The sequence below is a fragment of the Girardinichthys multiradiatus genome, chromosome 22 (assembly GCF_021462225.1).
Source record: "Girardinichthys multiradiatus isolate DD_20200921_A chromosome 22, DD_fGirMul_XY1, whole genome shotgun sequence".
Classification (NCBI taxonomy): Eukaryota; Metazoa; Chordata; class Actinopteri; order Cyprinodontiformes; family Goodeidae; genus Girardinichthys; species Girardinichthys multiradiatus.
Window position 1 is genome coordinate 21,044,581 of NC_061814.1, and position 24,394 is coordinate 21,068,974.

General features: G+C 39.8%; 1 protein-coding gene across 1 annotated transcript in view; it reads left to right on the plus strand.

Annotated features, from left to right (window-relative positions):
- LOC124859666 (VPS10 domain-containing receptor SorCS1-like) overlaps positions 1–24,394 on the plus strand; it is an 80,711-nt gene that overhangs the window by 22,338 nt on the left and 33,979 nt on the right. The window contains exons 3-12 of the mRNA XM_047352571.1: positions 853–952; positions 1,191–1,349; positions 3,433–3,506; positions 13,409–13,473; positions 14,926–15,044; positions 15,370–15,459; positions 16,132–16,311; positions 19,161–19,307; positions 22,658–22,760; positions 23,080–23,156. Of these exons, the coding sequence (XP_047208527.1) occupies positions 853–952; positions 1,191–1,349; positions 3,433–3,506; positions 13,409–13,473; positions 14,926–15,044; positions 15,370–15,459; positions 16,132–16,311; positions 19,161–19,307; positions 22,658–22,760; positions 23,080–23,156 (1,114 nt within the window). The remainder of the gene's footprint in view (positions 1–852; positions 953–1,190; positions 1,350–3,432; positions 3,507–13,408; positions 13,474–14,925; positions 15,045–15,369; positions 15,460–16,131; positions 16,312–19,160; positions 19,308–22,657; positions 22,761–23,079; positions 23,157–24,394) is intronic.

A 24,394-nucleotide genomic window follows, 5' to 3' on the forward strand; every position in this document is an offset into this window, starting at 1 on the left:
CCCATTTAACCTTTTAACCTCAGTTTAACAGACATTTTTATAGATTTTATTGTAATATTAATTGATTGACAATTTTATGCTATCTTACTGCTACCCCTGAATAAAATCCTGTGCAGCTAGATAGATAGATAGATAGATAGATAGATAGATAGATAGATAGATAGATAGATAGATAGATAGATAGATAGATAGATAGATAGATAGATAGATAGATAGATAGATAGATAGATAGATAGATAGATAGATAGATAGATAGATAGATAGATAGATAGATAGATAGATAGATAGATAGATAGATAGATAGATAGATAGATAGATAGATAGATAGATTTTTTTTAAACAAGTAGTACTCAGTACTTAATCCATGAAAGATTAATTTAAATGCATAACAAACAAAATATCATTGTAAAGGACCTAGAATATAATCCTATAAATCAGCCTACATATTAAACCACAAACATGCAGAATATGTGCTGCTTGTCTCCTATAAAACCTCTACAAAGGAATGATGAATATGTTTGACTTTAGCATTTAAAAAACACTTTAATGTTTTGCTTTCAATTAAATCCATTCTTGGATTTTGGAAATAACTGATATAACACAAAAAGTAATTACAATAAGAAGCGACTTTATATCAGCTCTTCCCCCATGCATGACACATAACATATTTTTGTTCATGCTCAGAAGTAAAATAGTCCCCTTTCATTTAGCAAATTGCCACAGGATTTTTGTTGAGGTAATTATCTGCTTCCTTAATTAACTAATGATCCCATCATCATAACTATTAGAAGCACCGTTCTCCTTTATCCAACCACTCAAACCTATTTACTTTGACCTGTAATTCAATTTTAGGTCAACTGATTATGGGACCACATATGAAAAACTTAATGAGAAAGTGGGGACCAAGAGCATTCTGAGCTACCTGTATGTGAGTCCAAACAACAAAAGGAAGGTGAGTTTCTGTCTGTGTGTGTGTGTGTGTGTTTGTGTGTGTGTGTGTGCTATGACAAAATCCTGCCTGCACTGAATAAATTTACAGGTAGAAAGACTTTTGGCACAACATTGTGGTAATGCACGAACAGGCTCTATGCATGTATCCAAGCTGTGGAGCAAACAAGCACACTTATTCCCTGAGGAAAGAACACCGTCAAAGTGGGCTGCTGATTTCCCCAACATCTTTCTTGTCTCAGATCATGTTACTAACTGACCCAGAGGTGGAGAGCAGCCTGCTCATTAGCCTTGACGAGGGGGCGTCCTATCAGAAACACAGCTTAGGCTTTGATATCCTCAGCCTGCTTTTCCACCCGGAGCAAGAAGACTGGATCCTGGCTTACAGCCATGACCAAAAGGTAATATGTAGATGCCTACTTATGTTTAGTGTAAACAAACCAGAACAAAATCTGAAAATGTAAAAGAAAAGCATGCTTGTGAGAACACATAAGCTGAAGTGTTTAGGTCCATTGCATTTTGCTCTGCTTTTTGTAGCTCTGTTTTAGCACTTCATTTCATTGTGTTCACTGTAGGGTTACAAAAAAAAACACATTTTTATTAAATAAGACAAAACACACTTTGTTTAGTTTTGTTTGGGATATTGTTGAGCTTTGATTTAGATTTAGTTCAATTTATTTATTTGTAGTTTATTGGGATTTTATTAGATAGACCTACACAAAGTTGCAAATAATTGTGAAGGTGAAAAAATGATGCATAATTGTCAGTGCTGTTGGATATAAAAATCTCTGCAAGTACAACTGCAAATTCTTTGGGGTATGTCTCTCCCTGCTTGGATATGTCTTGTTAGGTTATGTCTTTGACTGGGCCATTCTAACACATGATTATGTTTTCATCTAAACCATCCCATTGCAGCTCTGGTGTTATGTTTAAGGTCATAGCTTCCCATCAATTAAGACTGCACAACATATTGCCAATATATTATCATTTTATTATCAGTGTGTGCAATGTTAGTATCACAAAGGAATACAATAATTGTTCATTAAAATGCATTCCAGGTGTTTGAACGTGCAATTTGCAAACCAGTGTTTGGCCGGTTGGATGGAATCTCACAGCAGTCGATGACAGTCCCCAAGATGCTAAATAAAGTATTGGAGTCACAAATTATTTATAAATGACTTGATTTCTGAGAGTAATGTTTTGCACTGGATTTTATTTACAAGTGTCAGAGTAAAAGGGACTGATTACCATTGTAAAGCACACTTTTCAGATTTAAATTTGGAAAAAAACCTAAACAAATTTATGATTTTTTTTTCACTTCAAAATTATAGAATACTTTGTGTTGGTCTTTCACGTAAAATCTTACCCCACCCCCAGAATGCTGAAGTTCATTGTTGTAATGTAATGTGAAAAGGTATAAGGTATATAAACATTCTTGCAAGGCAGTGTGTCAGTCTCTTACGACAAGGCTGCAGTTGCCTAAACAGCATACCATCTCTACTCGTAAACAAACCATAAGATCTAGCTGCAGATGTCTTTGAATGGTTCTGGGCAGAACAATGGAAAGTTAACAAGAAGTACAAGCCCCAAAAAAACCACAAACTCAACATGCACACACACTTCTGTGAACACAAACACACTGCCTCCATTACTGTGTGCGAACGCCCTGCTGTCTGTTCCACTCATCAGCAGGGACATCCAACTCAGTCCTCCTCAGCTTGCTATCAGAACATTTGATTTTCAGGGAGAACAGGTACAGTCTAAGAAGTAAGATAAATGGTGGAGTAGGGAAGATGAAAAGCTTTACAGAGAGTGATCAGTGGGTCAAAAAAAGACACTTAGGAGAAGTTTGCCTTCAGGCTATTCTGTATGTCTCTATAAAGCTGTATTGTTTTCTTTCTGGTATTCCGTACCAAAAGGAACTTAATGAATGTCAGCTTGGTTTCATTTTACATCTATTGATCATCTGTCGTGTTGTCTAAAACTTGCAAGTTTTGAGATGGGTAAGAATGATGATGCTGCTGATCCCTCTAAAGCTGAGAGCTCAGGATGCGTGCTGCTCACTGTGGCAAAATGACATATCTTTATTGTTCTTGAGCACTGATAAGGTTGTGATATGAAGACAAACTGCAATGACAGTTAAAACAGAGATTGTACAGTCTTTTAGATTAAATCCTGCTCACATCCATTTTGAATGATCCTTGTGCCCAGCAGTAAGGACAAATAATTTGTATTATCTTTTAAACTTCTGAAAACTTAAATTGAAGCATGACATAATGCTTCAATGCATGCTAATACATTTTCCTCCCACAGCTGATTTTTAGCCAAACTAACAGCATTTTGATCTCCAAACTTCATAGTGATGGCAGCTGCTCAATAATGCAATTGGACATAAATCCAGAAATAATTATTTTAGTTATTCTGATGTGCTGATACTGTACTTCATGCCATATTCATTTGTCTAATGCATTCTTGTTTTTTCAGCTCTATGTCTCCGTTGAGTTTGGGAGGAGATGGCAGCTTGTTCACGGCAACGTTGTTCCCAACAGATTCTACTGGTGAGATCATCTGTCCGTCACTTCATGGTGTAATAGTGGGATGTTGTTTTTGGAGAACTTCATTGAAATTGTGAGCATCAAACAGCAAACAGTGTCTTCGTTGCAGCAAAAAAATCAAAACCACGAAAAATGTAATAAATTGGCTTTAATAAAATTACAACCTTTTCACAGTCATTGGCTTTTTTTTACAAAAAGATAAAAATACACTTTAAGAAAAAGTATGATTTACAGATGAATCATCCATGTTTATTATTATATTATATTACATTATTCTATATAATTTATATAATTTATGTATATTTACATAGTTTAGTGAATCTCTGGTTTTCTCATGAAGATGAATATTTCATGAACACAATGCAGACTTTACATGAAATATTGTTGACACATTGCACCAATATACCAACAGCATGCTACAAATTAAGTCATATCCAAATAATATATGGACCTTTTGTTCTATTTCTCTATGAAAATTGATTTATATTGCTCTAAATTGTGCCTGGTGATGCAGCTTCAATCTTTCAAATTTCTTGTCTGTGTCATGGTTTTCTTTACTGATTTGACACACATGCCGAATGACACCTCACCAGAGTACTTTTCAGGGTTAGGGGAAGTAACGTCTCGGGAATGTGAAAGTTGCTGTGAGACCGGAGGAGACTCAGAAGCTCCCCCTGATGCCTGGACATTTAGTGCATGTTGCAGCAGTGTGGCCATCTGATCCAGTTGTTGATTTGACTGATGTTGTTGTTCTGAGACAAGACAGCTCCCACCCCTGAATCGGAAGCGTCCACCTTTAGGGTAAACTGCTTGGCTGGGTCAGGGTGCGTGAGGATGGGTGCCTGTGAGAATCTCTCTTTTAATAACGCAAAAGCTGATTTTTTCTGGATCCGAGTGAACCTGCCCACTCTCTAAAATGAAGCCCAGGAAGGTGACTGATGGTTTGTGGAATTCACACTTTTCTGCTTTTAGAAACAATCTGGTTTCCAGAAGACGTTGGAGAACCAGGCGGACATGGCGGCGATGTTCAGAGAGATTTTTGGAGTAGATGAGGATGTCATCGAGGTATACCAATACAAGTATGTTCAGGAAATCTCGTACAACGTCGTTGACAAAGGTCTGGAAGACAGCGGGTGCGTTACTGATACCAAAAGGCACGATGAGGTATTCAAAATGGCCGAGGGTTGTCTTGAATTCTCTCTTACACTCATCTCCTTGATGAGTGTAAGAGAGAATTAAGTGGTAAGCGTTGGGAAGATCTAGTTTTGTGAAAATTTTGGCTTCTTGCACCGGTTCAAAAGCTGAGGACAAGAGAGGGAGAGAGTATTTGTTTTTGACGGTGATTTGGTTAAGTCCTCTGTAATCAATACAAGGACGGAGTGAACCATCTTTCTTCCCCACAAAGAAGAAACCCACCCCTAACAGGGATGAGGAATGGAGAATAATTCCAGCAGCTAATGATTCGGAGATGTATTTATCCATTGCCTGTCTTTCTGGACGTGAAATATTGTACAGTCGGCTGGACGGGAGAGGTGCCCCAGGAAGGACATTGATTGCGCATTCATAAAGACGGTGTGGCAGTAATGATGAGGCCTTGGTCTTACTGAAAACCTATCTTAAGTCTAGGTACTCCTCTGATACTTGGGACAGGTCTGACAGTTCAGGTTCTAAGGGATCTACAGGGGCAGAATGTGGGGAGACGGCTGAATGGAGACAAAGAGACAGGCATTTTGTGGACCAAGCTTCGACATGACCCACTAACCAGTTAAAATAGAGGTTGTGTTCATGTAGCCAGGGAAAACCTAGAACCAGGGAGCTTTGAGAAATTGGAAACACAAACAAATGGGGTTTTTGTCATGGTGGTTCCCAGAAATTAAGAGCTCAAGGGGTTCAGTTGATCCGGTGAAGAGTTTTCCCATCCAGGGCGAGTACTTGGTGTGGAGGTATTAGTGGCTCCACTGCTATGTTTGCTTGCTGGACTAGTGACTGGTCGATGAGGTTTTGCTCGCAGCCTGAATCAACTTGGGCGGAGGGTTAGGCTTAACTGATCCTGATTGAAAAGGATGGTTGCAGGCAAGGTTAATCTAGGGGTTCTTTGGTCTATTGTTTTTCGCTCCATCAACTCCCCCTTTAAAGTAGACGGACCCTCTCTTTTGGCCGAACAGGGCAGGCCACAATAAAGTGGTCTGGGGAGCCACAATACAAACACTGGTTCGATTGCCTACACCGTGGCCTCTCTTCCGGGGTTAACCGGGTTCTACCCAGCTATATGGGTTCTGGGGGCGGATTATTGAGGCCTGGTCACGGCAATGGGGAAGGCAGGGAAGGTTGAACCCGAGTCTGCTCTATTCGGTACCTTCTCCTTTCCCTCATGCGATTATCCATTCTGGTAGCTAATGCTATCATTTCATTTAAGGTCTTAGGTTCATCTAACAAGGCTAGTTCATCTTTCAAAGATTTGTTTAGTGACTGAGAAAAAGCCGCTTTGAGAGCACAGGAGTTCCAGCCAGAGGCTGCTGCCAATGTGCACGTTTAGTGCATGTTGCAGGAGTATGGCCATCTGATCCAGTTGTTGATTTGACTGACGTTGTTGTTCTAGGAGGCTGCAGAGTGTAGATCCATGTGATTGAATTTGTTGACCGTGTTCGGCTAAAATCCTCCTGAGTGCCTCTGCTGGGTCAGATTGGCCTGAATATCCTGTCATGGTTTTCTTTACTGATTTGACCCACATGCAGAATGACACTCAGGAGGCAGGAGAAAAGTTTAACAAGTTTATTTTGACAGGTTTTGGATATGGAACTGGAACTGAGACTGGATACACAAACTGTGTGGGAAGGGAGATCAGGTAAGTTACTCTTGAGGTTTGAAGTTGAATTTTTGAGAATGAGAATAAGTTCTTGCTTACTAATGAAGAAAACGTGGTAGGCTGAGGGAGAACGATGCGGAGCCTGGGTGGACAGGCAGTTACTACTGAATCAGGGCTTTAATCCAAGTTAAGTGGTGAGCTCTTTGGTGAAGAGTCAGGTTAGCACAAGGTAGTTGGATTCTCACAGAACAGTTTTCAGTAAAATGGAGTACCTGGAGTTACAGTTACAGGTGGAGGGTGAGCAGGGTTCACTTGCCTGAAATCCTAGGAGTTGAAGGGCTTGGGCTGTCCGCTGGAACTTGATCCAAAGTAATTCTAGAAGGCTTGAAGTCTTGATCCTTGGCTGGTGCTGACTGGAGCTTGAAGCCAACACAAATGATTCACAGGAGCATGGAGCCAGGACTAGGAAGTCACCTGTGAAGGAGCACAGAACGAGGTAAGACAAACTGGAGTCAAAAGTACTAGAGACAAGCAAGGAAACTGGCCAGGAGAAGTTACCACAAAGGCTAACACTCAGGCACTGGAGTGCAGACAGCCCAGCCTTCTTATACACCTCCAGAACAAAGAGGATTGGCAGCACCTGCTCACCTCAGCACCTGTGTACACACAATCAGAGGCTCTGGCGGGCATCTAGTGGCGAATGATTGTTAATAGCAGGCATAAACAACACACACAAAATCCCAGACTCCAACAGTCTGAAGATTGTAGTGTTTTGCTCATGGAGATGTAGCCTAGGATAATTGGCAGATTTATTATTGGTATTATAGTTATTGGCTACGAAGATATTTACACTACTTTGCTCCATATATTTTAACCTGGGTTAATCAAGGAGGTTTTGGCTGACAACTCAGGTGAAACAGAAGCACACATATGCACACATTTAAAAACATAATGATACAAAAACAAAAAGTGGACAAACTAAACAGTAATGAATAAATAGGAGATGTAAATCCTAAACTATGTATTAAAATGGAACAAAATGTACCCGGGATTCTTATATTTGTGCAAAATAATGCATAACACAGGAATACAGAAATCAGTGCAAATAACCACTATACAAGTCCGGTAAGCCTAAAGTTCCACTGGTATTTTGATGATTTATGTTTGCTGGGGACCTCAAAGTCATTAAGGACTCTGGCTGGGCCAAATGTGTCAGAAACATTGTCAAAATTAAAAGATTTCTTGAAAGCTACATAGATTGGCACCTAGATTGGAATGTAGATAGATTGGCACCAGTCCCCTACAATCATATGCAGGTATAGACAATGGACAGATGGATGGACGTTAAGCCTAGCTCTACCAGGGGTATGAACAAGGGCAAAACCCTATAACCAATAAATACTGAAATACTGGAATTATGGTCAGTCTCTGCATAAAAATCATTTACTATGCAATTGCATAGTGTTTTAAAACACCACATTCCATATGCAAGGCTACGAAAAAGGACTTTACAGTTAAATACATTTTCACATAGTTTATATATTTATATATATATACAATCTCAAAATGGTGAGTTGTTCAATCAGACGCCCCCTTCATTACCCAGCTTTGGTAAACAGACATGTTTTCCTCCAGTGTGCTTCTGCTTGTGCTGCTGCCCGTCTGTAGGGCACCCTGGGCAGGGAGCCATTTCTTCTGTGTGAAAAAATGTCACTGTAGGCAATTTATAAGTTAAGCAAAGCATGCATCTAATCCGTAAAACAAACATGATTTACACAAACCTGCTAACAAGCACCTTGTTTCTAAAACATTCTGCACAACCAACACACTTGTTACAAGTCATTGTAGCAGTGCGTATTAGTTATCGGTGAACACTCTAACATTATGGGACTTTATTTAAGAGCGCAGGCTGCTCTACAGTGATAGAATTGGATGAAGTATTTGACAGAAAGTCCATTAAAAGAGATGGAGCTGTGAGGCAATTACAGAGTGCTGAGGGAAGCAGGATGGGAGCTTTTTATATTATGGTTCAGACACAGTATGGAAAATGAGAGAAACCCATCTTCTGTCTCAACAGCTGCTATTAATACAACAAGTGGTCACTTCCGCCACTCGGCGTTTAACAGCTACAATGAAGAATCTGTAGTTCAAGGACAATGAAATGGCTAACTACGTCTTACAAAAATAAGAGCAGTGCAGGTCAAACGTCCTTCAAGCCACTGTCTAAAGATCATGCTGTTGTATTATGACTCCTCGGGGAACAGTGAAGATCACTGCTATATATCCTATAATTCATGGCCATGGAAAAAATCTTTGTTTCGTTATAATTTCAACACCGCTTGACTTGGTTTATGGGTTTCTTACAGCAGCAACGAAGGTGATGAAGTGTTTTGCCCTATTGACAGTTTCAAAATTTAAATTTATGAAAACATACAGACAGTTCAGAGTAACTGATTCCCAAATTGATAATCAGAACCTCCCCCAGATAAATTAGATAATTATATTTAAGCAAACTTACATTTTATTACACATACTATATTTTTGTTTCTGCTCTTTCCACCTCTCTGGGTTTTAGTTTACATCTCTAAGATGCATCTACAGACTCCTCGTTTTTCAGCTCAGTAACACTCACTCTCAGAGGAGACCACTGATTTAATTATGTGTATTTAATAATCGTGGATTTGTCCTTTTGAGAGTTAAGAGAGTTTTTGTTTTAATGTGAACTGCTTCAGCTGGTGTACTTTATTAAATTATAAATAAATACACAAATTAGTATTCTGGTCCAATGCACAGTTGATTGTGACAAAGTATTCCGTACTATACCATCCATCCATTTTCTATTAGTGCTTCTTCAATACAGGGATGCAGGGGAGCTGGTGCCTATCTCCAACAGTCTATGGGCGGGAGGCGGGGTACACCATGGACAGGTCGCCAGTCCAGGGTGTTCCTGGTGAACCCAGGACCTTCTTGCTGCAAGGCAACAGTGATACCAACTGCGCCACCATGCAGCCCCCGTACTATACCATTAATAAGTCAATGTCCACAAAGTCCTGTACACATGCAGATGACATAAACGTTGGAAAAGAACATAAGACAACTAAAAAATAGTCAATCTTTTAAAATGTGCCAAAGGATTCAGCCAATATACATGTTTTACAAAGATTCCAAAACTCAGAATGAGAGGAGGCCTGTCTGGCATGCAAGGCAGATCATTCCACAACTTTAAACCAGCTACAGCAAAAGCACAGTCACCTCTAAGTTTATGCTAGGTTTCAGTCGCATTAAGGAGATGCTGGTTGGTGGACGTTAGGACCAGGCAGTTAAATATGGCTGTAGCAGCTCAGAGAGTTAAGGGGAGTGTGGGCCTTAAAGAGATACAGGTCCTTCTCAAAATATTAGCATATTGTGATAAAGTTCATTATTTTCCATAATGTCATGATGAAAATTTAACATTCATATATTTTAGATTCATTGCACACTAACTGAAATATTTCAGGTCTTTTATTGTCTTAATACAGATGATTGTGGCATACAGCTCATGAAAACCCAAAATTCCTATCTCACAAAATTAGCATATCATTAAAAGGGTCTCTAAACGAGCTATGAACCTAATCATCTGAATCAACGAGTTAACTCTAAACACCTGCAAAAGATTCCTGAGGCCTTTAAAACTCCCAGCCTGGTTCATCACTCAAAACCCCAATCATGGGTAAGACTGCCGACCTGACTGCTGTCCAGAAGGCCACTATTGACACCCTCAAGCAAGAGGGTAAGACACAGAAATAAATTTCTGAACGAATAGGCTGTTCCCAGAGTGCTGTATCAAGGCACCTCAGTGGGAAGTCTGTGGGAAGGAAAAAGTGTGGCAGAAAACGCTGCACAAGGAGAAGAGGTGACCGGACCCTGAGGAAGATTGTGGAGAAGGACCGATTCCAGACCTTGGGGGACCTGCGGAAGCAGTGGACTGAGTCTGGGGTAGAAACATCCAGAGCCACCGTGCACAGGCGTGTGCAGGAAATGGGCTACAGGTGCCGCATTCCCCAGGTCAAGCCACTTTTGAACCAGAAACAGCAGCAGAAGCGCCTGACCTGGGCTACAGAGAAGCAGCACTGGACTGTTGCTCAGTGGTCCAAAGTACTTTTTTGGGATGAAAGCAAATTCTGCATGTCATTCGGAAATCAAGGTGCCAGAGTCTGGAGGAAGACTGGGGAGAAGGAAATGCCAAAATGCCAGAAGTCCAGTGTCAAGTACCCACAGTCAGTGATGGTCTCGGGTGCCGTGTCAGCTGCTGGTGTTGGTCCACTGTGTTTTATCAAGGGCAGGGTCAATGCAGCTAGCTATCAGGAGATTTTGGAGCACTTCATGCTTCCATCTGCTGAAAAGCTTTATGGAGATGAAGATTTTATTTTTCAGCACGACCTGGCACCTGCTCACAGTGCCAAAACCACTGGTAAATGGTTTACTGACCATGGTATCACTGTGCTCAATTGGCCTGCCAACTCTCCTGACCTGAACCCCATAGAGAATCTGTGGGATATTGTGAAGAGAACATTGAGAGACTCAAGACCCAACACTCTGGATGAGCTAAAGGCCGCTATCGAAGCATCCTGGGCCTCCATAAGACCTCAACAGTGCCACAGGCTGATTGCCTCCATGCCACGCCGCATTGAAGCAGTCATTTCTGCAAAAGGATTCCCGACCAAGTATTGAGTGCATAACTGTACATAATTATTTGAAGGTTGACGTTTTTTGTATTAAAAACACTTTTCTTTTATTGGTCGGATGAAATATTCTAATTTTGTGAGACCTGAAATATTTCAGTTAGTGTGCAATGAATCTAAAATATATGAATGTTAAATTTTCATCATGACATTATGGAAAATAATGAACTTTATCACAATATGCTAATATTTTGAGAAGGACCTGTAGTCCATGCTGTTCTGTGATCCACTGCAGACGGTGCCCTTGTGTGCCATAAACTGTTGGTGTTTACACTGCTGACCTCAGACAGTAATGCACAATTTGTCCCTATGTTATTTGTTTAACTTGTTTCTAATTAAAAAACAGCCTTGCTCTGCTGGCTGGCTGTCGTGTTCTGGGGGGTTGGGGCGATTGGTGCGATAGGTTGAAGGGTGGCATGGAGGGGTTTCAGCGTGTGGGGTGGGGTCAACCAGCATTTGGATCGGCTGAGCGGTAATGGTGGAGCTGAACAGGTTGGTGTTGCTGCCTGGGCTGTTGTTTCAGTGGCGGTGACGCGGTATGTTTGTGTGGTTGCGGGGGCATGGTGGGGGTCACTCTGCCGCTGGTCCGAGACCTCTTACCGGGTGAGTCTGACCGGTCAAGGGGTCTGTTGTGTGTTTGTTGCATGGTGGTGCCTGCTCTGTTGTATACGTGTGTAGAGGCTGGGGTGGCATTGCACGGGGCCCTTGCTTTGCCGTCATGAGTGGTGGAGGGCAGGATGCAGTGTGAACCCCGGAGGGAAGGGGAGCACCTCCTGGGTCTGAGGGCGGGTTGCCCCTCTGGGGTATCAATACCTGGAGTATAGAGTATGTGTGGGGAGTGTGGGTGAGTGTATGACGTCCATTGTTGTGTGTCTTTATGTTGAGTGCGTGGGTGTGAGTGTTTTTATGTGTACGCATGAGGTTGGGAATGTGTGATTGTGTGTGCATGTTTTTGTGTCAGGTTGGGTCTTGGGCTGCTTCCTCTCCTGGATCGGTTAAGGCTGGTGGCTGGTGTCTTTGCCCGCTGGTGGTTCTCAATGTCCGGGGCTGGGTGCTTTGGTGTGTGCCGGCTCACTCCCGGTGGCTGCTTACCAAGGCCTGGGCCCCCTGGCTCTGCCGGGCCTCTGCTTGGGGGGTGATGTGCCACGGGGTCTCAGGTCTCTCGGTCCATGGCTGGATCTACTCTGGCATAGACAGCTATCTACGGGGGTGCGGTAGTCCCGGCGGTAGTCCTTCCGGGGTTGCCGTGCACTGGGGGGCCTTTGGATGTCTGTGGCTCAGAGCTCAGATCTCCTCCGTGTCTGTCTCATGCCCATGGGGGCAGGTCTGTGGCTCCTCACACTCGCTATTGCATATATTTATGGAGAAACCTTATATACACAAGCACACTCACACTTACACCCACAGGTGTTTAGATTCAGGTGTTAACAGATACACAGATGTTCTATATTGAGCCGCAGTTACCACTAAATACATATTGCATTCATTAGTACCGTGCACTTTTTGGAAACATTGCTATTGTTATATATGTGTTTCTGCAGGTATAGAAGCAGTCTTCTAGGGTGTTATCTTGTACTCTATCATCCTTCTTTCTCTCCTCTATTCTTTTCTCCTCTCTTTTTTTCCTTTTTGCCCCACCTGTCTTTCTTTCTTGCTTCTTTTTTTTCCATTTTGTTTTTGTCTCCATGTCCATTGCAATTGAAATAGTCATAAAGCAGTTTCTAATAAAGTTTCTTTTACAAAAAGTTAAAGCGGAAGATTATAGCATTAGCCATAATGCTCCACTTTTGAAAGTAAATCTGTTGGGCTTTTTCTTGGCACTCAGACAACAATTCTCAGAGTGCTACTCTGCCGGACAGGACACAGTAAAAAAATTTTAATAAACCGCCTTGCCCTACTGAATCATGTGAATGGGCAGTAGTAACAGTAGTAGTACAGGTGCATTGTTTGTCCAGAAAAACAGATACTCACTAGATTTAACACTTAGCTGCTAACTGAGTGTTTCTTAACAATGTTTAAGTCACAGCAGAAAGAACTCCTATATAAAGCAGGTTATTGATATTAATAGCACTCATTTGTATAATGTAACAAGCTGAGGATTATAAGATAACTAAATGTGGCGCTTTATAAAATTATACAAATCCTTGAAAAACTATTCAACCCTCTTAAGTGTTTTACATTTACTGGGGGCTGAATGCAAATGTGCAGCACACTTTCCTGTTTTTATTTTTATAATAATTTGTCTGTGATTGTAATGAGATAAAATCTGAAAAAGTAAAAAGGTGTAGGAATACTTTTAAAACACACTGTAACACATTACATTTGGATTTTTAAGCAGAGATCAAATGATTCCCTATGTGTCTTTCACAATGTTTCAGGTCCAGACTGGGTTTGGACAAAGACCAAGGGATGATTCATCTCGAGATCACTGTCTCAGACGGACGTGAGTCTAAAACAGTTAAATTTCACCTGTAATGTAAATTCAGAAGCAAAGCCCAAACAACAGCAATTCATTGCCTGAATACAAGAGGAGACAGAATAATGAAATGGGTGAAGGTTCAGCTGTGCCAGGGGATGACAATTGGCTGGGAAGAAAGACGCTACAAATGAGGGTTCGGTCTGTGTCGGTGATTGACCGGGGCAAACTTATTTCACCCTGAGTTGGTACCTCAGGAACAAAAAAAAAGCTTTTGTTACAAATAATAAATGGAATGGATATTACGCATAAAGAAGGACAATATAATCCGTCTACTTGCATTTGTTGAAGCAAACACAGGTTAGACTGATTTTGCTGGTATAAATATGTTTTGGAGACTTTATTTGTTTATTTATTTGGTATCTTTTGGTGGAGTTTTAAAATCTGCAGCTTGGAAATATTTATCGAAATACAACTTGATTACTTTGAAGAGGGGGTCCTATGGATGAGGAGGGACATGTAGAATAAAATAGGGTCACTACATAGAATAAGGGATGAAAATGGGTTGTTAAGAGGGTTGGGAGAGAGAGGAATGAGAATAAGTTATAAAGGGGGTATGAGCAGGATGAAAATGGTTTGTAAAAATCAGATAAAGTTGATACGTGGGCCAAAGCGGTATACAAAAAGTGTCGGAAGAAGTTGGTGTTGTAAAAAGTTGGAGGAGGTGGAATGAAATGGGTACATTTGGAAGTATAGGGGATTACATGGGATTTTAAAGAGGAACAAGTTGGAACAGAGGTATGAAAAGGATTAGAAAGAGCAATGAGAAGGATGAGAGGGATGGAAAAAGTTAGTAAAAATCAGATGAGGCAGACGAGGTTGATAAAATAGGGTGTAATAAAGGGAAGGCGGATGGATAGGGAGAGAAGATAAGTAGGGATAAATGTGAATACATCAGTGAGAGATAGGAAGGAGATGAGAGCACAGTACAAAGTGTGCTGTGACTTAGCTTTAAAAGTAGCCTGCAAAATGAATGAAGGTTTGGTTAAAACATGTCCTTGTTCCTGAACATAAGGCAACACATTAGCTACTTTTCAACTTTGTTGCCAATTTTGAATTGATCATGATTTTATTCTAATGATTAATGTGCTTTAAACCTACATCTGAATTATTCTGTGATTTCATTCATTTTACTTTTTGAGAAATGAAGAGCTTTTTTGTCCACATTGTAGACAGGTTGATGTGCATTATCCTCCACATGGGTCCCATCCATTACTGCCCCATGGGAGGGAAGATGAGACCTTCAACTTTAACCAGTGGTGAAAAAAAGACTGGCCTCTATAGTCAATCCTTTATTTATTACTTAGTACCATGGGTATAAATGGCGTGAAGCCCTAATTTTAGACTATAGAAGGTTGTTTCTGGATTTCTTGCATTTCTTGCAATTTTTTCTTACAATGTTTTCTTGCTTACCCACAGGGTCGCAGTACATAACTTGCAAACTTCAGAACTGCTCAGACGGAAACAAGAGCAAGCCTTTCCCCGGATTTATAATCTCGAACTCCCTGGTGGTGCAGGATGAATACGTTTTCATCCAGGTGAGTTTTTACTGCAAGGTCTGGCTTCATTAAAAGACGTTTAAAAGCTGTAAAATCAGTGCGTTCAGCCGCATCTTAATGTACAGTCGTGTTTTTCATTAACTAAAAGGGGCCATTATGTTGGCAAGGGAAGGGATGAAAATGAAATCGTTGCTTTTTATTACTACAACTACACCTTGCTACAACTCACAGCATCACAATTAGAGGCTAGTGCAAGGTTTTTATGGTGGGATTATTGATTTGTAAAGAGAAGCTTTCAGTAATCGCTGTAATTGAATTTTTGTCATTATCAACAAAAATTATTTTGGGTATATTTCTCTTGAAGGTATCAGTCAGTGGCCAGGCTGTCCATTATGTGTCGTATAAAAGAAATGCTTTTTACCCAATGAAGCTTCCCAAATACACCCTCCCTAAGGTAAGATTGCACCTGTGGTTTAGCTGATCTAATATTTTCATGTAATTCTTCACATTTTTATTTCACAGAAATGGGCATATTTATCTAATTTTAAAATCCATGCATAGTTTCACCAGTATGTATATGAACAGATATTGACTTAAAAATCGAATCAAGTTAGTATCTTTCAGAACGTTAAAGAAACATTTCATTTTTTGTTTACGCCAACCTGCCCTGCCCTCTGTCCCATGTAACACAAACACAGCAGGGTGCATTAGTGGTTTGACAGTCAGTGTCAGAAATAATCCTACAGCTTCAGTGCCTTCAGAGTTTGTTTCAGTAAATCTGTCAATCTGTCCAGTCCATCCATCCAGTCATGAAAATTGTGAAAATCTCCTTGGGAAGGACACATATTGCCTAATGTGTTTCACTCTATATTAAAATTTTTGTAGAACTATATGAACCCAGTCTTCATTTTTAGTTCATAACTTTCAGCGCCCACGGTCAAAATGCTCGGGATCCTGACTAGTGGTTTAAAAAGTAACAAATTGCTGCTTCCCCTGTGTGACAGCTTGCACATTGCTATTCAGCTTCACAGTAATTTATCTTTTTGGTTGTAAAAGAATATAGTGTTATCCGTAACCCCCCCCCCCCCCCCCACAAAACATTCCCTCATTATTTCCTTATATTTAGGACCTGCAGATAATCAGCACTGACGAAAACCAGGTGTTGGCAGCAATTCAGGACTCGCACCAGAATGATTCGTACAACCTCTACATGTCTGACTACAGAGGGCTGTTCTTCACGCTGATGCTGGAGGATGTTGTGAGCACCGGTGGTCCAGAGGACAATGTTATGATAGACCTATATGAGGTAAGCAGCCGCTGTGCTGAGCTGTGCTGAATGCTGAGCTGGACTTGAGCTGGAGTGAAGTTATGTTTGCCACAACTTTTAAGATCATGTTATGTTAGATCCAGGTCAGGGCTTTTTTAATTTACTTACAAGTTATACCAGCATTAACTTTTGTATTTCCTGATTTTGGTTAATTTTAACATATCGGTACCGCTCTTCTTAGTACAACTCGGCCAATATTTATTTAAATCTTTTGAATGTGTTTCGGGAGGGGGAGATGAGGGGATTGGTCATGTAGTATTTGTCTGGGCCTGTGACAGTGATAGAGTGATGCTGCAGAGGATTGATGGGTGTTTAACTGAACCCGAGAAGAACATCAACGGTGTGGTTGTTTTTTCACTATGTCTAAAAGGGTAGGAAAGTGTATATATGAGAAAGACGCAGTTGGTAGCACAGTTACCTTGCAGCAAGAAGGTCTAGAGTTCTAATCCCAGTCTGGGGTCTTTTTGCAGGGAGTTTGCTTATTCTCTCCCTGTATGGTTGGGGTCCTTCTGCGTTCTCTGGCTGCCTCCCATAGTCCAATAACATGATTTTTAGGTGAACTGGTCTTTCGAAATTGCCCTATGAGTATGTGCATGATTGTTTGTCCTGTGTGCTTCTGCATTGCTGTGATGGACTCTGTCTAAGGTGAACACCACCTTTCACCTGATGACTGCTGGAAATAGGCACCAGCCCCTCGTATGTGAATGTGTAAAACCAGCTTACCTCCCAGCATTAAAATTACATTAAAATTTGTCAGGTTACAATGATCAGCTCAAGCAAAAAGCTTTTTTGAAGATGGATTAATACTTAAAATTATTTTAGTGATGACTCTGCAAAATGATGGCATAGGTTTATAATCTTGATGACAGGAATTTTATATCGTCAGGTGTTATTATAAATATATTTGGCATATTTATCAAAAATTCATGCAATTGTTTCAAATGGTTTCAGTTAAAAGGTCCAATAGCTATATACAACAGTTTTTGCATGACTCGTCCGACTTCAAGGGGACTGCCTCCAAAGGTAAAATTAAATTGAAGTGCAAGCCAAAAGCACAAAATTTAATTTCCAGGTATAAAAGTAAATGTGACCATCAGAAAGCACAACTGTTAGTTTTTGTTGTTGTTGTGTTTTTCAACATCTACTCAGATCGTATCTTTTAACAGAACAGGTGTTGTTCCCATCCAATCTACAACATCTGACATCTGTCTTTTCTTACTGCAGTTATTGTTATTACATTTTACAAGTGACGATATCAGCAAAGTTAAAACGGACCATGTTTATCCACTGGCTAATTTTTCATTTTTAAAACAGAGTTTTTCACCACTATACCCGCAATGTAGAGAAGATGGGGATCTTCACCCCAGATGGGGAACTCACAAGCTGCAAGACATGGATGGGACACGACACAATCTTTTGTCCTGTCTCTGTGACCCTTAGAGGAACCTGTGGTGGCTATGTAGCATGTAGCTATGTGTGTTGACAGGTAACAATAGTTAGGAAAACAAAGCAAGGCCACCAAAGCAAGGGTACCAAATAAAACCCAATATTCTGGAAAAAAGGCAAAAACAAATCATGGTCTATGTTACCCTCAATGGTCCTGTCGATGAGCAGTGTAGTAAATAATCCAGATTCAGAATGAGAAGCTTTGATCAGGTGTATCTTAAGTGGTTCATTGCTGATAGATCTGGAGTTCATGGAGCTTCCATGACTGGTCATGTCAGTAGGCACAATACATAGTGAGATACCTCATGGGATTGTTCAGATGTTTTTTTGTGAGGCTCTGTTAAATAAGTATGAGCAGGTAATGTCTTACCTACAGTAGATACTGTAAATCTCTTGTCATTTTCATTTAGTGTGAAACCAGATCAGATGGTCCCAGAGGCCAAAGTTACCAACTAGCCAAAGAGGAGCAAAGCAGACTCCTGTTGTTTTCTAATACTGTATGTGAAACAACTTTTAGGAGCTATTAAAATGGCTGTAATGTTTGTATTGGGTGGTTGTTTGCAAAGAAATTGTTGTGTATTCACACAAGAATAGGATAGTTACTCTGAGATACTTTACATGTTACATACCCACTCCAATGCAATCTTGACAATGGCTGAATGGTTCTTAAAAACAGGATTTGTGTTCAGATTTGTGATATTAGCATTAAGGTTTAACCTCCAGGACAAATCTGGATTTATACCAAATGAAGATGCCAAAAAAAAAACATCTACTGCAAACCTTATATTAACTGCTAAAAACCTTTTAACAGAACCTCAACAGAAATATAATGAATTACCACTTTGATAGCAGCTTTAGCTTGAGCCCTGAACATATATCTGTTTTGACAGTTCTACTATGAACTTGCAGAGATTCCACATGAATGCATCAATGCACATTATCCTCATCTTCATCCAGCAGCGGAAATTTCATGTTGTTACAAACATACACCTCAGATATTCCCCTGCAGTTGGTGAGATGACCTCGTCACACAAATGTAATTATTAAATTGTCTTTTTTTTTTTCTTTTACAAAATTTAGCAAACACTAAAGAAAAATGTGGACTCCACTGATGTCTGCTGTATGTTAGGTCTGCATCTCTGAACACAGGCACAAAGAAGAAGACATATCCCAAGGCTCTGCCATATGTTGTTTTGATTTTACACAGCCCTACAGATGGTCCAAAATAGTGTTCCATGTCAGAAAAGCTATCACTCTCAGACATCGCTCCCTCTTGCAAAGCGAGGCCCTCAGCTTTACTTAAGTTTGAATATTTAAAGTTTTTTTCATGCTTTCTCTGTGTTATTTTTCTCCAATCCGCTTCACGCCCCTCGTACATGCAGGTTGCCGGGATTAAAGGAGTGTTCCTGTCAAATAAAGTTGTTGAGAACCAGGTAAAAACTTATATCACTTACAACAAGGGCAGAGACTGGCGTCTTCTTCAGGCTCCAACAACGGATCTCCAGGGAAACAAGGTCTATTGTGAGCAAGTAAGTGGGCCACTGACAGGAGAAAGTTATAGTTATTTGGATTTCCATTATGCGTTCTCAAAAGCACAACACTGAATAATGCTATGTTTTGACAATGCTAAAGACAGTGAATGCCTGCAGTTAAGCTCAAGAGTCTTTATACCACTGACATTTTTAGGTTGAAGGTAGTCTGTTAATTTGGCCAACATGTTTCTTCTGATTAGAGATAGGTATCTTTCACATTTGAACAGATACGGTAGCGATGCCTGGTACTTGGGAATCGGTAACGGTACTCAATGAATATGAATATATTAAAACAACATCCAGCTGTTTGTATTGAAACATCTCAGTTGTTTCAAACATTTCTTTTCCCATATTGCTGGCTGCAGACGATGAGTTGGTAACGGATACAGGCATGCAAACGGTGCCGTATGCAGGACTTGTAGCCGTATGTCCGAGGCTGATGAAAATTGCGCACTCTTCCGCCTTGAGAAAAATCTTGTGCTTCACCAGGTGCTTCCTCAGTTGAGAAATAGCCTATTCCCGCCATTGGCCTTGCACTTTGCGTCACAAATAATACAGCAAGTGTAATCTGAACAGTGGAGCCTTACATTTGACCGCTTTCTACGAGCCATGCTTGCTTTTAAGCATTTTTAGCGGCGTTTAGTTTGCTGAATTTTCTGCCAGTAGGCAGACACGAAATGGGAGCAGAGAGAGGGGAAAACATGCAGCAAATGTTGCTGGGACAAGGTCTTGAACCTGGGACTTCCACGTCGAGGACCAAAGCCTCTGCACATGGGTCGCCCCAAAGCCCTGCATGCTCAGTGTCACAATGATGCGTTTAGGTACCGAAACGTGATACCATTTGATTTTACGTGAATAGGTGCTCGGTATTACCGATGGAATTTGGTTGGTATCTATAAAAGTACCAAATTTGGTACCCATCCCTACTTCTGACTGGAAGTAATATTAATGTTTTGAAGCGGCCCAGCTAGAGTCTGAACTTCAATCTGATAGAGAGTCTGTCGAGGAATCTAAAAGAATAGGGTAATGAAAAGGAGGCCTTGTAACCTCAAAGAGTTGGAACTTATCAACAAAGATAAATCTTCAAAATACCAGTGGATATCTGCAAAAAGCTGGCAATTAAATGTAAATGTAAACAGATACATTTTTATTTTCTGAATTGTTAATTATTTTATGTACTTCTACTTTCTTTAGAGAAATCACAGTCTCATTTTATATCAGAGACAAACTTCTCAGTTAAATGAAAGTAGTTTTAGAACTAAATCTGCCAGGGGTATAGAAAATTGGGTTTTAACTCCACCTTCCATCCTATCTGAAGACATGCTCATTAAAATCTCAAATATCAAAGACCGACTGAGTGTATGATCAACATAAGGGCCTCTAATTAATTGCAATTAAAGGTCATGTTGTCATGTTCAGTTTATTACAGATAATGCAAATTTATATATTAAATGCAATTATGTATTCATGTCACCAGCTGTCTTTAAAAGAATATAAAATGAATATATTTTTAATCAATTCAATATTTGTTGCCTTCACATTTTGATTTGTTTAGAGAAAGAAAACTGCTAGATAAGATAACTCTCAAAGCATGTTATAAGGAGTAAAGGTAGGAGAAATGATCAGTAATTTAAAAATATTTAAATCTCTATTAATATAAATTTAAATTCCCAGTACTTTGTTTTCAAACAAAAGAGAGTGGAACAAAAGAGAAAAATAAGACAAAGGCAAAGCTGGCAGCCATTAATCATCTGCTCCTCTCAAAGTTTTGCCTCCTGCCATCAGGGAGGAGGAATACTTTTCTGAACCAGGCCAAGTCGAGTGAATATGATCATTTGTCCCATCACCTGATGGGTTTGTTAACAAGCCGTAGGGTTTCTTGACAATCCCCAATTTCTCATAGGGAAATATATGACAAGTATGTGTTTAGATGCTGTGGATATTTGTTTCTGGGTTTATTTTTCATCATAAGTTCTGCTTTATTAAGGGGTTTTGAGCTGCCTGTTTTTGTGAACCAATGGGGCTTTAAGTAATGTCCGTTGCAGGTAATAGGATTACTGTGTATATTTGCGGTGGTATGGAAAGGTATTTGCTCCCTTACACATTGCTTATGTTTTTTTCTTTTTGTCACACTTCAGTATTTCAGATCATTAAAAGTTTCAGTTTTATGCAAAGATAACTTGCATAAATGCAAAAATCTGTGTCCAAATGATGATTTCATTTATTAGGAGAAAAATGCTCTCCAAACCAACATGGTGCTATGAAAAAAAAAAACCCTAAACCCAATTAACTTTTCTGCAATGCTTGTTTGAAACCACTGCCATTAAGAATTTGTGATATCTGCCAATAAACCTTTTACATCACAAAGGAGTAATTTTGTCCTACAAATCTTTGCAGGATTGTTTTATTTAAGCCACATTGGTGGGGTTTCCCGCATGAAGAGCTTTTTTAGGGTTATGTCACAGCATCTCAATTGGATGTACAGTAAGTCTGAACTTTGACTAGACTGCTTGACAAGTTAACTTGCCTGCGTGCTTCAAATCATTCTCCTGCTGCATACCCCAAGTGAAGTTGAGCTCGAGGCCATGAAATGATAGTTGAACTTTCTCCCTTAGCATTTTATGGTAGAGTGCAAAATTCATGGCTTTATCGGGCTTCATCAGGTCCTGAAGTTGCAAAACTAGCCTAAGGCCAAATTTGACTGTAGTTATGCTCTTCTTCTGAAATGTTTGTTTGTTTCATTGAAGATGTAATGGGAGATGCAACTTCTCAAAAGCTAAAAATTTGTCTCATCAGTTTCCAGAATATTATCCCTGAAAGGATTGGGTGCCATGAAGACTATTATTGGCAAATGTGAAATGGGTCTTCACCTCAGAACTCTCCTATTGATACAATGCTTTGACAAGTGTCTTTCCTATTGAATTATGAACACAGACCCTAACCAAGGCAAAATAAGTCTGCAGTCATTGATAAACTCTTAATTAAGATTAATTTTAGATGTGGATAATGTCTCTCACTGTGGTTTGCTGCATTGCGGAAGTCTTAGAAACGTCTTGGTATACTTTTCTAGACTGATGGATGTCCATGATTATATGTCTTATTTGTTCTTAAAAAAAAAGACATCTGTAGGGAGGCAAATACTTTGCATATGTGACACAGATAATTAATTGATATTAAATACCACAATTGCTTCTTGTACAAAATTTGGCACACCATAAAACTTTCAATTAGATCTGCTTTTAATAAACATAGTTTGTAATAAAAGAAAGGTTCATGTGTTTATAACACAGTCAGGTTTCCCTTTTTCACATTCTTGACTCCCTCAAATTATCTCCTCTGTTTGACAGCCATACTGCTCTTTGCATCTGCACCTTCATGTGTCAGAGAACCCTTATGCCTCGGGAAACATTGTCAGCAAAGATACGGCTCCGGGAGTTATAATAGCATCAGGTGAGATTTGATTTGAACAAGAATCTGCACATGCACACTTTTGTTTACTCTCTGTCTTAATGCTGGTCTTTGATCATATTCCCCGGCAATCTCAGTCAGTTCTGTTTATTAGCTCTGTTCTTGTGCACTTTACTTCCAAGATGGCAAAACTTTAGAATAGGAGGTGATATCTGTCTGCACATCTGTTCTGTCTTACCTCAACAAAAAGAATGAAGGCACTCGCTGATTACAACACTAATACCTGTTTAGGTGATACATTTGAAATAATTTGGACTGCCATTAAATACTGCTGTTCTTTTCATATATTTTTATTATTTAGGTGTTGTTGGCCCTGAGTTAAGCAGTGTGAATGTCAGTATCTTCATCACATCTGATGCTGGAAATACCTGGAGAGAGGTACAATATATCTGTTGGGTTTGGGTGTGATTGTTTTCCACAGTTCATTTATGCCTCAAATATTCAAAGGCATAAATTACAGTGCCTTGCATTGTCAACCACAAACTGTATCCTATTATTATTTTATGTAATTGACATACAAAAAGTAGATCATAATTTGAAGTGAAATGAAAATGAAGGTTTCAAAATCTTTTACAATGAAATTTGAATGTTTGGCTTGCATTTGTATTCATCCTTCTTTATTGTGTTACCATTAAATAAAATCCAGTACAACCAACAGCCTTCAAAAGTCACCTTATTGGTAAATATAATCAAACTGCCTGTTTTAAATGTTTGAATAAATGCAGTTGTTCTTACAAAGCCTCTCAGATATTTGCTAGAGAGCAAACAGTGTCACTAAGACCAAGGGACACGTTATACAGATGAGGGATAAAGTTGTGGAGACATTTAAAGCAGGTTATAAAACAGTATACCAAGTTTAGAACATCTTACACAATCTATTATCTAAAAATGAGTTTGCCACAACTTCAACCTACCAAGAGATCACCATCCACCAGGCTGGAAAAGGAGAGCATTAATCAGAGAAGCAGTTAAGAGACCAATGCTAACTATAAAGGGGGTGCAGAGATCTACAGCTCAGTGGGAGATTCTGTCTAAAGGCCAACTATTAGAAGTGCACTCTATAAATCTGGCCTTTATGAGAGAGTGGCAAGAAGGACGGCATAGTTATAAAAGTCATAAGAAGTCCCCCAGTTTGCAATTTGCCATGTATGGGACACAACAAGCAAGCAAGCAAAGTGCTTCGGTCAGATGCATAGGTCTAAATTCTATGTTTGCAACCTATACAGACATATCCAATCCGATCAGTGCTTTTATTACAAGCACAGTTGTTATGCATCATTCTTAACATGCTTTTATCTGTATCAGATTCTACTGAGCAACATATTTCTCAGATCAGACAGACTCAAGAAGATTATGTGGTGCATCTGGATGTACTCCTGCTGCTTCGGCACCTGGCGTCACTTTGTATCACATCACTACGTCACACTCACTTCACAATGCCATACTTCTCCTTGCAGTTCATAGTGGTGATAGGTTTTTGACTGTCTCTCAGAGTAAATAAGGGACAAATTATTGGTGGGATGAGTGCAGTCTCTGTTCTGTGTCAGGAATTTTCAGTTGATTTCAAAGAACACAATTATCACTGAATTAATCATCTGACAGGGGCTAAAAACATT